Genomic DNA, 16,735 nt, shown 5'->3' on the forward strand with positions numbered 1-16,735 from the left:
CGTGCAAAAAATCTGGCATCGTCCCATAATTTCTCTTGTGCCCAGTGGCAGAACTGTACATGACATTCAAAGTCATCACCATGCAATTCCAAGGGCATAGAAATATGGTACGGGTGCAATCGATGTTGATGTAACATTCTCAACACCGATGTTTTTGAGATTCCTGATTCTTACGCAATTTGTCTGCTACTGATGTGCGGATTAGCCATGACAGCAGCTAAAACACCTACTTGGGCATCATCATTTGTTGCAGGTAGTGGTTGATGTTTCACATATGGCTGAACACTTCCTGTTTCCTTATATAACGTAACTATCTGGCGAATGGTCTGGACACTTGGATGATGTCATCCCGGAAACAGAGCAGCATACATTGTACAAGCCCATTGGGTATTTTCATCACAATAGCCATACATCAACATGATATCGCCTTTTTGGCAACTGGTAAATGGTCAATTTTAACATGGGTAATGTATCACGAAGCAAGTACTGTCCGCACTGGTGGAATGTTACGTGATATCACATACTTATACATTTGTGACTATTACAGCGCCATCTATCACAAAGCGAAAAAGGTGGTCCAATGAAAACATTCATCTTTCTTTACGTACTACACAAATATGTAATAAAAATGGGGGTTCCTATTTAAAAAAATGCAGTTGATATCCATTTGACCTATGGCAGTGACATCTAGCGGGCCAACCATAGCGCCATCTGGTTTCCCCCTTCAAGCTAGACGAGTGTTGTTCTTTGTAGTTTTTTCGTTTGATGCTTATTTTGTGAGATATTTGGCCCGGTCACTATCAATGGACCACCCTGTATAGTCAAAATCCTCCTGCATATTGCTGTTAATGATATGGGCCTGTAATTTAGTAGATTACTGCTATTGCCATTCTTGAATATTGGTGTGACCTGAGCAATGTTCCAGTCTATGGATATGGATCTTTCATCAAGTGAACAGTTGTATATGATTCTTAAGTATGAAGCTATTGCATCAGTATAGTCTGAAAGAAACCTAATTAATATATGGTCTGGACCTGAAAGCTTGCTTTTATTAAGTAATTTAAGTTGCTTCAGTACACTGATGATATCTACTTCTAAGTTCCTTATGCTGGCAGCTGTTCTAGATTCGAATTCTGGAATATTTACTTCATCTTCATTGGTGAAGGAATTTCAGAAGGCTGTTTTTACTTTAGCAGCACTGTCATCAAGAGCATTTCCCTTGCTATCACCTGTGAGAAGGCATTTATTGTGTATTTCCACTGGTATACTTTACATAAGACCAGGATATCTTTGGATTTTTTGAAACAAGTTTTCATTGTCGAAACTATTATATGCATTTTGCATTGATGTACCTGCTAAATTTTGAGCTTCTGTAAAATATTGTCAATCTTGGAGATTTAGCATTTGTTTGAATTTGGCATGCTTTTTGTTGTTTCTGCAACATTTTCCTGACTAGTTTTGGCAGCCATGGGAGATCAGGTCCATCGTTTGTTAATTTATTTTGTATAAATCTCTCAATTTCTGTTGATACTATTTCTTTGAATTCAAGCCACATGTGATCTACACTTACATTGTTAATTTGTAACACGTGGAGATTATCTCTCAAGAAGGTGTCAAGTGAATTTTTATCCATTTTTTGATTAGATATATTTTTCATTTGCTTCTGGACGGTTTGGGAGTTAGGGTATATAATCTGGCTACAGCAACACTGTGTTTACTTATCCCAGTATCTTTTTTTGATGCTCGTTAGTAGTTCAGGATTATTTGCTGTTAAGAAGTCAAGTGTGAATTCACAACTGTTTACTATTTGAATGGGCTCATGAACTAATTGCTTGAAATAATTTTCAGAGAATGCATTTAGCACAATTTCAGATGATTTCTGGATTTAAGCATGTATTTTTGCCAACATAACTAAAGTAAATTGAAGTCACCACCAACTATAATTGTAGGAGTCAGATATGTGCTTGTAATTAGACTCAAATTTTCTTTGAACCTTTCAGCAATTGTATCATCTGAGTTGGGAGGTCAGTAAAAGGATTAAATTATTATTTTGTTCTGGTTGCCAAGAATGATGTCTACCCATACTCACTCACAGGAACTATCTACTTCAATTTTGCTACAAGATAAACTAGTACTAACAGCAACCAACACGCCACCACTGACTGTATTTAGCCTATCCTTTCTGAACACCGTTAGGTTCTTCATAAAAATGTTGTCTGAACTCATCTCCGGCTTTGGCCTGCTTTCAGTGCCTATAATAGTTTCAGCATCACTGATTTCTATTAGTGTTTGCAGCTCTGGTAATTTCACAGCACAGCTATGACAATTTACCACTGTTATACCAATAGTTCCTAGATATAAGTTATTCCTGTGTTCAACATGCCCCCCTTGAGACTGAAGCCATCTTTGTGTTTTCCTGAGACATTCTAACCTAAAAAATTGCCCAGTCCACGCCACACAGTGTCCACTGCCCATGCAGCCACCTTCTGCATGTAATGGTCTCCTGGCATATTTAGCAGAAACCAAAATACCATCACCCTATGGTGCAAGCTGAGTAATCTGCAGCCTACATGGTCACAGCCACATGCTGGACTGGGGCTTACACCCTGAAGATTTACACCTCAGTCACTCACCACAGCTGGGCAGGTACCAGGTGCCTTGCTGAAAGCATAACCAGAGTGTATACAGGGACAAAGAAAAAACATTCCCAGATTTTTCCCAGATTTCCCAGTTACAAAATATGCTTTTTCCTGGGTGAAAATACACTTTTTCAGCGTTAAATGACAGTATACTTTCCCATGGAACTCTTTACACTTATCAATCCTTTGGATGGTTAATGTTTTATACAATGGCATAGATCTTCCTAACACCACTTTAGAAAATGAAACCCAGAAAAGAAAAGAAAAAAAGAAAAAAAAAATCATAGCTCATGTTATGTGATCTCACCAGCCGATGACAGCTAATATTCAGAGCATAGGACATGATATTGTTAGTCAATTGCAACAGCACTTAAGTAGAGCAAACACACAAATAGGAAAAGTTAATGGTTTAAGTTACTATACATAGTGTAGCTACAAGGAAAACTAAACTTTCACGTATAATACTGATCTTGAAGATTAATAAGCTACAATAGAAGCTAAACTTTCACATGTAATATTGGTCTTTTTTGTGTGTGTTACGCTTTAAGATACATCACACAAATGTGCCAGTAAAATTTAAAATAATGACATAAATGTCTGGTCTTTTGGGCTTGAAATACTTCTAAGTGGCTGGTCCTCAAATTGTTATGTTTTAAATGAGAGTCAAATGCTCTATTATTTAAAATATTAATCACACATTCCAAACGTAACGTAAAAGGAAGTTTACTTTGAAAGTAATGCTGTTCAAATGACCATTTGCAATATTTTCCTAAGACCTGTTAGAAATAAGTTCATTTCAGCAGTTGCCAGAGTGTGACAGAAAGTAGGCATTACCGCACTTGCGCAGCTACAATGGCAATGGAAGCTTGTATGTTAATACATATTAAGCATTAAGATATCTTATATTACATCACAAAAGATACTGGATATCAGAGGATACACCAAGAGGATTGGGAGTTTGTAAACCATACTAAATTGCATAATTCTGCTTGAAGTGCACATTCATATGTCCTGATTCACGGTGAAGTAGGCCACAACCTGATGTTAAGCTTCTCAGTGTGGTTTTTGGGATGTAAATTTTCTTGAAGTACCAGTACTGTACTATCTCATTTTTGGTTCTTTATTATGGCAAAATTCCGTATGTGCCAGAAGATGAAAACTGCACTTGAAATTCAGCAAACAGTAGGAACTAGCCTACACTGTGGAATGAACTGGTTTGTTTCAAATAAACTGACTCCTTCAGTGGAAAAGATTAATAAAAACCAAACTTCTTAACATTTGATAAAAATAACTTCATTGTTCTGCCCGGTGATTATTGTTTGACTGCCAAAAATGTGGAAATGAAATAAAATCAGAAAACTGAAACTAATAATATATTTCACCTTCTGTAATTATGCAAATGTATTTTAATTCATTTGATAGCTCGCAGCCACAGAAATCTGTTTTGTTTTCATTTGATGTGGGAGCTGTACACAAAGAGGAAACAGCAAAATCACTCAACATAAACATGGGTCATGTGGAGACTACCCCTCTCCCCAGTGTGACTCAGACTGCTCTGCGCATGCATGAATCTGGCAGCTCCGGAACACCAGAAAAATGTTTTCCAGTTAGCATGTGGCTTCAAGTAGCCAGAGAAGCGGGAGACTGTACAGCTCATATGTGACTGAACTGGGCATGCACATGAGCCTGCTGGCAACTGTTCAAACGAATCTGATGTAAACAGTTGTGATGTCACACTCATCAGAAGCAGTTTGTTGTTACAAAGTATTGCATAGTCTTTGTCCTAAGGTCTCTGACACATTTTGCTGTTGGCAGACGCTTGTGTGTGCACAGTGTTTTGTTGTTGTAAATGGTGCATTTCCTTTGCAATTAAAGTCTTATTTTAGTATTTTTCTCTTACTTATGTTTTATTGGTGCAGTATTATTTTGCAGTAGTAGGATACAGTAATATTATTTGTTAGAGTATCAATTTTTACCAGTCAGACTTACAAAAATTTAACTGAAAACTAAAACAATGATAAATTCCCAGACTTCTGAAAAATTTCTGGGTTTTTCCTGACTTTCTCCCAGATGAAAAAATTCCCACATTTTTCCCAGATTTCCCAGTTGTCCCAGGGTGTATACACCCTGACAACAATCCAGACCACCATGCCAACACCTGACACAGCACAGTACAGGTATGTCTGCCATGGAAAGCAACTCAATGCTCAGGCCCCACTGAGCATAGCAGTTACTGATGTCACGAAAATGCTCTGCAGTTCAGGTCTGTGAGATCATCATCTACCCACACTTGTGGAACATATACCGGGTGACCAAAAAGTCGGTATGAATTTGAAAATTTAATAAACCATGGAATAATGTAGATAGAGAAGTAAAAATTGACACACATGCTTGGAATGACATGGGGTTTTATTAGAAAAAAAAAAGAAAAAAACAGAGTTCACAAAATGTCTGACAGATGGTGCTGGACAGCAAAACGTCAGTGACTGCGCATCACAATTGTGTATAAAAGGAGCTGTAATGAGGGAGAGAATCAGATGCGCCAGCAGTCACAGCATGTTGATGTTACCTGAAAAGGTGCTTTTAGCGAAGCTGTATTATGAGAATGGGGAATGTGCTAGTTCAGCATTATGATCCTATCGCCGTAGGAAGGGGACTTGAATGGGTAAAGGTCCATTGACAAATGCAGCTGTGGCGAGAATGATTTCGAAGTTCGAAGTCATGGGTTGTTTAGATGATAGACCCTGTAGTGGCCGACCGAGCACAAGGTGTAATGCTGCTGAGACAGTTCAGGAAGAAATGGAGACTGTAGCGGGTTCGTCTATGCATGGGGAAGTCAGCGCTTGTGCAGTCGAACGTCGCACCGGCATTCCATACACTACTGTTTTGTTGGCACTTAGGCGTACCCTCCCATGCTATCCGTACAAAATCCATCGGCATCATGAACTGTTACCTGGCGATTTAGTGAAGCGGAGGGCATTTGTGGTGTGGGCATTTCAAAAGATGGTGGAAGATGACGATTGGTTGAGTAACATGTTGTGGACCGACGAAGCTCATTTCACGAGGGTCTGTCACCACCCACAACTGCAGAATTTGGGCTACCAAAAATCCTAGAACTGCCGTGGAAACCCCATTGCATGACGAGAAAGTCACGGCATGGGTTGGATTTACCACATCTACCATTATCGAGCCTTTTCTCTTCAAGAAAATGCATGATTCTGGTTTTGTAACTGCTACCGTGACGGGTGAGAGGTATGCCGATATGTTACAGAATCGCATCATCCCCAGCCTGGCTGATAAATACCTGCTGGAATGTACTATGTTTATGCAGGATGGTGCTCCACCCCGTATTGCTAGATGCATGAAAGATCTCTTGCGCACGTTGTTTGATGATGGTCATGTGCTCAGCCACCAATTTCATCATGCTTGGCCTCCCAGGCCCCCAGACCTCAGTCCGTGCGATTATTGGCTTTGGGATTACCTGAAGTTGCAAGTGTATTGTGATCGACCGACATCTCTAGGGATGCTAAAAGACAACATCAGATGCCAATGCCTCACCATAGCTCCGGAATGCTTTACAGTGCTGTTCACAAAATTATTCCTTGACTACAGCTATTGTTGAGGAATGATAGTGGACATATTGAGCATTTCCTGTAAAGAACATCATATTTGCTTTGTCTTACTTTGTTATGCTAATTATTGCTATTCTGATCAGATGAAGCGCCATCTGTCAGACATTTTTTGAACTTTTGTATTTTTTTGGTTCTAATAAAACCCCATGTCATTCCAAGCATGTGTGTCAATTTTTACCTCTCTATCTACATTATTCTGTGATTTATTCAGTTTTCAAATTTATACTGACTTTTTGATCACCAGGTACAACATAGATCAAGACCATGGTGCACCACATGATGAGGATGCACACCTGAAAATGCTCTAAGCTTGTTGGAACAAGAAATAATTTTCACAAATGCCTAAGTGGGAGAGCTGAATGCCATTTCTACAATCTGAAGAATAACTCATCTGCACCTCTTTAGCAGTAATTACCTACCGGGCCACTTCATTTTGGTGCCAGAAGAGGGATCAATGGAAGTTTAGTCATCACTAATCCAGTCAAGAATAAGTTGCAGCATATGCTTCTATAACCACTTGTTAGTTCCTCGTGTTTATTGTCCCTGGATTTGTCCTCTTCCTATTGTCCTGTTTAATTATGTCATGAATAAATTTGGTTGTGGTACCTGGGAAGGGCCCAAGGGAGGAACCAATGAAACCAGTTGTATTAATGCCTGCAAGTTTATGTATCTCCACGCACTAAGTCACATGACATGATATGTTGGACATGCCACCAAAGAGGGCATTACAGCAGTAAGTGTAAGGAGAATAGTTCAGATGAAGTGGCACATTGATACTATGGAAGTTTAGGTAAATGTAAGTAGTATGGGATAGAAGGTGTAACTTCTTGTAAATATTGCTGTCATGTAAGTATATGTTTAGGAGTCTTTCAAGGGCCTAAACTAGCAGATACAAGGGTAAGTCAATTATTATCCACAAAGTAGTTATAAATTTTTATTGTAATCAAATAGGAAACTTACAAGAACATCATTTTTCGACATAGTCTCCTTGCGTTTCAGTGCACTTGGCCCATTGTTCTTCTTTCACTGCTTTGTCCCAGGCAAACAGATGGCCCCTTAATGCCTGTTTGAGTGGACCAAACAAGTGATAGTCAGAAGAAGCAAGATTGGGACTATACAGAGGATGATCCAGTACTTCAAATTTAAGTTTCTGGAGTGTTTCAGCAGTTTGGGCAGCAGTATGCAGACGGGCATTTCTGTGCAACAACACAACACCTTTTGACAGCAATCCTTGGCATTTGCTTCGAATTGCAGGCTTTAGCCTGACAGTAAATATCTCACTGTAATGTACACTGTTTATTATTGTGCCCCTTTCCCCATAGTTTTCCAGTACTGGACCTTATGCATCCCAAAAAACTGTAAGAAACAGTTTTCCTGTGGACGGTTTGGTCTTAAACTTTTTCTTGCATGACGAATTAGGATCTTTCCATTCCATACTCTCCCGTTTACTCTCCGGCTCATAATGATGGATCCATCTTTTGTCACCAGTAATGATCCTGTTTAAGAAGTTGTCCCCTTCATTACCATAGAGATCCAAATGTTTTTTGCAGTTGCCTAAGTGCATTTGTTTATGCAACTGTGTGAATTGTTTTGGGACCCATCTTGCACAAACTTTATGAAACCCAAGTCTGTTGAGGATGATTTCATAGGCAGAATAATAATTTTTTTTTTCCCTCATGCAACGTCATACTTAAAACAGTAAAGTAGGGCACTGAGATATTGCATAGGCCATTGGCCATGACATCGTCATTATACTGCTTGTAGTCCCTTGAAATTCAATTGGCATGATAGAAGATATTCTACCTAAGATAACTATCAGAATCAGTAATAATGGAAGAATGTACCAGATTTCAGAGAAATATGATGAGTAGAAAATAATTTTTGAGTAAGAGGAGTTGAATTAAGTGGCACAGGTTGTAGCTGGCAGAGTATCAGTGGTTGCATAAATACAGGAGTGGTATCACGAAGCTCATGAAATACAGTATGCCGAGCCAGTCTCCCAGGAATGGCAGGAGAAGTTTTGGGATTTAATTGACAGTTCTCTAGACATTATAATTCAAAATGTGGCTGCAGTTACTATATCATGGATTCCTTTTTTTATATATAATTTATGTCAAGTTCTTCTTGCCAAGTCTTTGTGCTTTTTCATGATGTGGCTCTAAGGCATAAGAAGCTATTAAGATAATGTATTATGTAGGAAGTAGGATGACTAAGTTGATGATGAAGAATGATTCATAAATGAAGCTAGATATGGAATTGGGGAGGATAATTTATAGGAAAGATTAAGTAAATAGTTATGAAATGTTATGGAAGTCAATTGGAAGTAGCTGTGGTAGGATTCCTGCTGCAAATCCAAAAACCCAATCCATATGAGATGGTTTGACACCACTGCCTAACAGACTTGTCAATGTCTTACACCGTGTGTTATGGACTCCTTAGTGACATATCTTGGAGAGAGTCAGAGGAAGCAGTGAGTGAAATATTAAAAAGTGGACTTAATCATGTATGTAACAAATAAAGTCAAAGCATGATAACACATCTCAGCTATCCTGATATTTACTGGACTAGTGATAATTTCAAAAAAAAAAATGGTTCAAATGGCTCTGAGCACTATGGGACTTAACAGCAGAGGTCATCAGTCCCCTAGAACTTAGAACTACTTAAAACTAACCAACCTAAGGACATCACACACATCCATGCCCAAGGCAGGATTAAAACCTGCGACCGTAGCGGTCGCACATTTCCAGACTGAAGTGCCTAGAACCGCTCGGCCACTCTGGCCGGAGCTAATTTCCAGGAGCAGCCTGTGACTGTGGAAAGTTTTGAAATGTATCCATGTATCAGATTAGCCACTGAAGAGCTACAGAAGGGAACTCTAAAATTAATGTGAACCAAACAATAACTGAATGAGCTGTCAATGAAATGTAAAGCATTAAGTAGTTCCAGGTACAGCGGCAAAGAAAATCTGGGGAGCAAAATTCTTTGAAGAGAGGAGAGTGTAATGGCATGTGCCTACGCAAGAGGGCTTGATCCATAAAAAGGACACATGATGGTACAGAATTATGGCATGTCATCACTGGGTGCCACCACCTGCCTGCCAGCCAGTGCCTGGCTATTTACTTAAACCGAGGACACTTCGGCAGGTGGTGTGTGTGACATAAGCAGCAGAAACATCACAGCAAACCCACTCTGGTGCATATAAATATTAACTATCGGACCGAGAAGCTCACCGGAACAAATTGGTAAGACATGTCACAGTGTCGACTTCCATCAGGAGGTTGCTACTGTTCCACCATAATCCTGACTGAACTACCTGCCAGTGGGTCCAGCTGCAGGATTGATGGGCTGAGTGCCAAACTGAGGCCCTCTCAGGTACTGATCCACTTGGCACCTGCCAGTGTCAGATACCATCAGCCAGGTGCCATCAGTGAGACACCACTAGCCAGATGCCACACTGGCACCACACCCCAGACAACTATGCCTGTGTCACTTGCAGCAGCTGGACAGATCTCAGCCACCCCACTGGCAGCATAAGAACCATGATTGCCACACCTGTACCTGACACAGTACTGTAGAAGAATGTTTACCATGGAAGGTTGCTATCCACTTGGGCTGGGCTGAGAGTAGCAGCTATTGTCATCTTCATGACAATGCTTCACTGCTGAGGTCTGTGAGATTGACGCCTGACCTTGCCCGTGGAATGTGGACTCTGTGGGTTGAGACTAGGATGTTCCACATGATGAGGGTGCACACCTGTAGCTGCTCTAGGTGTGTTAGAACAATATAGAGTGTTCACGAACACCATACGGCTTTCTGCAGTTATCTTACTCCTCCAGTGGATTCCTGTAGCCCTCACAAGCCCACTGAACCCCAAACACTCAGGTAAAAAGAGCCGTACACAATCCTGACAACTGAACCATTAATTTGTATGTCACCAAGGTCTAGAATTTCCAGTGTTAATGGGCGATTGTCACAAAATGCACCTTGTGAGTACAATGGAAGGTGTGTGCAAGTCAAAGTGAGTGGAGTTATTCAGATGAAGGGAATTCAATTGCTCATGAAATTAAAAAAAATAGAAAAATGTAATTACACTGGACCAAGAGATCACACCACAAAAGTGTCATTCACCTAACACTGAAAAAGAAAGTTGTCTAAGAATAGAAACAGTAACACATTATATGCTTTGGGGGGAGGGAGGGGGAGGAGTTGGTACACACATACACACTGGTCCTTGGTTCTACCTCTCAATTGCTGCAGTTCCCACACATCCAGCCACATACATGACAATCTATTTTACAGAGGGTATGGATTCCCTGCCATGGATACTGAAAAATATTTACCTGCCAGGACATAAAACTGAGGATTGTAATAAATTTCATTATAAGGTTCCTGGAAATATATCCAGAGTGTTACAGATATAGTTGTCATTGTTAACTTATACCCACTTCAGTGTGTTAGTTGTTTTCTCTCTGTGTTTAACAGTCTTCCCACAAACCCACAAACACATCAAATGTTTTCTGAACAGTTGTAACTGCACCATGAAGTGGATTGCACCTGTCAGTATAGACTATTTGTTTTGCCTCCACATGTCCACATTTCAATATCTGACTGACTTCCTGGGTGGGGGGGGGGGGGGGGGGAATAAACATTAATGGTTTGCTCACGTCACACATACTTGGAAATACTAACCAACCTAAAAACATACTATTTATAACAGCTATACCTATTGGTCTGAAGATGAAGCAAATACTAATGTAATGTCATTCAGTACACTGTCCTCAGACATCAACAGAAATATCTGCACTTATACCACTAACACCTTGTATGTGGTGTCATTGCTTAGCGTGGCTTGGTTGCTATGTAGGTAAGTGCCAGGGTACAAATAAAGAGAGGCGTGCTTCAATTATTTGTTGGTCTTGGAAGTTTTTCTATCACTAATCACTTCTTCCACCTCTGTCAGTGAAAGAAAAATATGAATAATGCTATATTTCATAGTGGTTTGTAGTCCATTTTATACTATGGGTCCCTATATAAATGGCTAAGTAAGTGAGCCAAAAGGTTGGAGGAATGTAAGACCATGCTTCCTCCAATAGTATCACGTTTAGTAATGCAGTGCAGTGTTTGAATCAATCTTTTAGTTGATGATGGCTTTACTTGTGCTTGGACATGCACCTTGCCAATAAGAAAAAGTGGAAAGTGAGCATTGTTTATGGAATCATTAAATAAAAAATGTAGATATCAACAGTGTTGATTAATATTGTGTAATCCAGAAAAGAAATGGCTTCTTAGCAACTACTGATAATGGAACTATTGTAACAGACAGATATGCAAACTAAACTGAAGCTGACGATAAAACATAGGTTGATACTCTTTCTAAGATTAAGTGCAGTGACTTAATCAGTTAATGAAAAGATAAAGGTTATATAATTTGAATATTTTTAATTTAAACACTTGTCTCCATATACTGATATATAACTTGTAGTATATACTGAACACCTTAACAGCTATAACTTATGTTAAGCAAACACCATGGTCATTTCACATCTTCAGACATTAACAAAAAAACGGCTGATGCCATAGAAATCTTTGCTACAAGAGGGTGTAATTATAGTGTCAAAGTCAAAGACAAAAGCACTTTCACTGTCATGAGTTTTGTAGAAATTTTAGCAATAAATAAAAGCTTGTTCATTTTGCTATGGATGACTGGAGGAAATTAGGCCCAGTCATAAATATAGGCATGTCAGAGTCACTGTTTGCAAAATAAACTTATAAAGCCTTATGAAAAGTATCTCAGAGTGTGACACAGGAGGTGTGCAAAATCCCTGAACTAAAATAATGTGTTAAGATGTCTCACCTATAAAAAGTGGAATTAAACATTTAGGAAATACATTAAGTAATAAATTCAACACCCTGGCAGTGTTTGGAGTAATGTAAATACCTTCAAAATCTGTCTTATCCGAAGGTGATGCTGCAAAATCTTCACACAAAAATGCTGATCTAATGTACAATTTGTGGCCATTTATAGATTGATTATGTTTGTTCATAAGAATATGCTCATTTATAACAAAACACTTTTTTGGTGACAGAGATAGTAACTTGTTGGCCATAAATTTATAGGAACAACATTCATTACTACCTAATGGATTGAAAAGAAATGCTTTTGAATGGCATGTGAAAACTGTTGTTTTGCATGGCCTTTATACCATATTTGATAATTAATGGCATTACTGATAATATGAAAGTTGCTGTTAAAAGTTGTTTTTATTACACTACTGCCTATTATAAGTGAAACACCAGGACAGACAGCAAATAATAAAATTTTATTTATTGTGCATATACAGTATAGGAGTAAGAACACATGATTAAATTCATAGTTGCTTTGGAGGCATATAGGGTGCAAAATTTAGTTCACAGTGCTGGCTGAGAAGCTGAGCTGCTCCAGCCTTTTGCAGCCTATGACCAAATATTTTCATTGGCTTATAGTTTCGTAGAACACAGTTACCAGGGCACCAGTTCAACTCTTTTGTATTGTGGTAAGTTGGTATAAGATGGGAGAAATTTAGCCCTGCATTATCTTGTTGAAAGGCAATATCATGGAGACCTTGAAAACATGGTACATCTGCTGGCCTTAACGCATCAGAGATGTAATGATTGCTGTCAATTATTACTGACTATATGAACAAGAGGTAATACTGCTGTGTACCCAGTGGCACCCCATAACATCATGCTAGGTGGTGGGCGTGTGATGATGACAAATGCAAATGTGGCAACATCTGTTCTCCTCAGAACATCCACACATACTCATATATGTGAACTGGGATAGTACAAGCAAAATTGTGACTCATTGGAAAAGATCACATAGTACCACTCTTGTTTCCAGTGCTTTTATTGGGTGCACTATACTTTTTATCATGCCTGTCTCTGCTGCTGTGTCAAGAGAAGCCACAAGGATGGACACCATGCTGATAGTCTGTGGTGCTGTCCATGTGGATACTTCTCCTACTGCAAACAAGGCTCAAGTTATCTGATGTGGCAGTACAATGCTGCACAGGTGGAGGATCAATATGTCTGTCCTATTGGGCACTAATCATGCATAGCCATTTAGATCATGCATGGCAGTGTATCATATGTCAATTAATGTGAGTGCTAATACTGCAGAATGATCAGTTGCAGCCTCAGTAGGTCACAGTTCCGCTGCTATTGAATTCTAACATGGGCCGGTAGACATTTCTCCCCATTACACGTCATAACATGATCTTCTCACAAACAATTAACATTCAAATGTGATTTATAAATGAAAAACTGATTGCATAATATTAATTTATATACAGAATTTACAAGTGTTACTCCTACCTACTTTGTGCCGATTGACTAAAATACAGCAGCACACTTCATGGAAATTTGATGTTACAATTTTAAGAGCCAGCAGCATATACACAAAAAATATTATTTTGTGGGATTTGAAGAGCTGGAAAATGTTCACATTTTTGTACTAACTGGAAGGAGAACTATTTTTTTACTTAGGTCATAAATTATTCAACTCACTCTCACTGCACTGGACTCTTATTTATGCAGTTTTCAGTAATAATGAGGCACGGATTTAGTTCATCACTTGCATTTCTATGGTTTGTAGTGATGATTTATTTTGTAAAATGCTTCAACAGCATGAAAGACCATGATCACAGACTAAGTACAATAAATAAGATAGCTTCTACTGCAAATATCAGTACTGCAAACAGAAAAAAAATGTGAGACGGAAATGCTTCAAACAAGTCAGCCTTACACACCCTTGTTGCAGAGCTGAAGGTGCATTGTAGAGCCAAGGCAAGTATCTTGACACTGCTCTGCTGTCTCTGCTGTTTCCTCTTGTGATTTCTAAGGCAAGGAATTGTGCAATTCCACTCTTCAGTACGCCACCAAGTGTATCTTCATTCAGTCCAGCTGCCATACCTTTACAGTAGCTCTGGAACACAATATATATATTTATTTCTACTGGACATACATAGATATGAGGACAAACTACGGCAATGTTGATATGAGGAACACATCAAATGCTCACATGATATCTTATTACTGAGTCTTCCACTTATTTGTGATGAAAGTACACTAGGCTCCTCTATTGAAGGCATCTTTAGAACATGTATGCTGAAGTCCTAAGTCCCTGCACAGATGTTATTTGAGTACATGCATTCCTCAGTAAGTCCCTTCATTGCTTTGCATGCCATTCATTGTGAGAGCTTGCCTTTTCAGTGTCTATCAGATCAATCACTTTGTTCAGTAAAATCATGGAAAGATGTCACTTACATAGAGAAAAAGTTTCCTAATGGCAAAAGTCAATGATATCTGGTTTAGAGCCAGATACTGCATGGAGGAATGCTTGGGCATAACAGATGTGCTAGTGGGATCATAAATAGAAGTTCTCATGAAATTTCACAGAAAAATCTATATGCCTGGAAAGTTTTAAATCCCCTCACTTCAGTTGGAAAGATGACTATTTCCATAACATCCATATATTTAATTATAGAAAAATATAAAACTTAATTGAATTGGCTCAAAACAGAACAACAGCAACTTTTTTGAGCATTAACTGTTGTATGTACTAGAACAATCTATTTTTTGTGCATTTTGTGTGTGTGTGTGTGTTCTGCAGAATTTATGTACATGCATAACAACTAGTTGTCCTTGAATAATAAAAGGATGAACAATCAAACAATGGAAACTCCAGGTTGGAATATCAACAATACAAGGAAAAGATAAATTGCTACCCACCATAAAGATGACACATAGAGTTGCAGACAGGTACAATGAAAAGACACTTATCAATTATCTTTCAGCCAAAGCATTATTTAGAGAAGGTAATGCACACACATTCATACACACAAGCAAGCTCACCTAACACACACATGATTATCATCGTTGACAGCTCAGACTGGAGTGTGCTCTGCTCTGAGCTGCCCTGAGATGGCGGTCATGTCTGTGTGAGGTGTGCTTGCTTGTGTCAACGAATGTATGCATGTTTCCTTTTCTGAAGAAAGCTTTGGTTGAAAGCTAATGAATAAGTGTCTTTTCATTGTGCCTGTCTGCAACTCAATGTGTAATCTTTATGGTGAATAGCAAGCTATCTCTCCCTTATATTGCAATAAACATTATGACATTGTTGAGGTAGTGCGCCAAACCAGGGGAAGACAAAGTTGTATGTACTATGATGTTATGTAGTAACAATTACAGTTGTCATACTGTTATGCTCTTACAACTTAATTGAAAAAGAGCATTATTTTGTTTTCTTAAAATACTTACAGAAATACTAAACTTCAAAATGTGGTATTATATACTTTTATTTTGCCTCATTATTACTTCAGAAATCAGAAAGATTTAGAAAAAATAATTAAGGAATAAATGAAGCTACTTAAAATGTTATAAAATTGCTTAAGATTAAATGTATGGTTTTGTTTGGTTTGATATAGTGCCCCACTGGAGACTGTTAATGAAGGCCCAAGCATGCAGAGTAGGTTCCCAGGTATGTGGCTGACTCAAGGACTTCTTAAATAATAAAACGCAGTACACTGTCCATGATACTAAGTTTTAATTTGATATAAGGGTTATCATCAGGAGTGTCCTAGGGAAGTGTCATTGGATCAAATTTGTTCTTGACATACATAAATGATGTGATGGATACTGTGAGCAGCAAGCTACAACTGTTTGCTGATGATGCTGTAGTATGCCAGAAAGTATCACTGTTGAGTGATGGTAGATGGATACAGGATGAATTAGGCAGAATTTCTATTTGGTGTGATGAATGGCAGCTTGCTCTAAATGTGGAGTAGGAAAAACAATTCTGTGATGTTTGAATATAGTATTAGTGGTGTGCTGCTTGATAGAGTCACATTGATTAAATATCCAGGCATAATGCTGCAAAGCAATATGAAATAAAATGAGTATGTAAGGATGGTAGTAGGGAAGGTGAATGGTAGGCTTCAGTTTATTTGGAGAGTTTCAGGAAAATGCAGCTCATTTACAAGGGAGACTATACAGTACACTTGTGTGACTCACTCTTCAGTGCCACTAGCAAATATGGGATCCTCACCAGGTCAGATTAAAGGAAGGTATCAAAGTAATTCAAAAGCATGCTGCTAAGATTGTTATCAGTAGTTTCAATCAACACTCAAGTATTATACAGATGCTTGATGAACTCAAATGGGTGTCTATGGTGGGAAGATCACATACTTCTTGCAGAGACTTTTGAGAAACTTTAAGGAACAGGCATTTGCAGATGACTGCAGAAGAATCCTACTGCTGCCAACATACATTTTGCATGAGGACTATGAAAACAATATAAGAGCAATTAGGGTTCATACGGAGGAATATAGATAGTTGTTTTTCCCTCACTCCATTTGCAAGTGAGAAAGGAAATGGCTAATGGTACATGGTACCCTCCGCCAAACACAATATGTTGGCTTGTGGAGA

At 38.7% G+C, this 16,735-nt stretch overlaps 1 protein-coding gene across 1 annotated transcript in view; it reads right to left on the reverse strand.

Annotated features, from left to right (window-relative positions):
• Positions 1 to 16,735, reverse strand: part of LOC126470304 (protein unc-79 homolog) — an 857,658-nt gene that overhangs the window by 78,092 nt on the left and 762,831 nt on the right. The window contains exon 46 of the mRNA XM_050098074.1: positions 14,059 to 14,234. Within this exon, the coding sequence (XP_049954031.1) occupies positions 14,059 to 14,234 (176 nt within the window). The remainder of the gene's footprint in view (positions 1 to 14,058; positions 14,235 to 16,735) is intronic.

This window comes from Schistocerca serialis, chromosome 3 (assembly GCF_023864345.2).
Source record: "Schistocerca serialis cubense isolate TAMUIC-IGC-003099 chromosome 3, iqSchSeri2.2, whole genome shotgun sequence".
In the NCBI taxonomy this organism is placed as follows: domain Eukaryota; kingdom Metazoa; phylum Arthropoda; class Insecta; order Orthoptera; family Acrididae; genus Schistocerca; species Schistocerca serialis.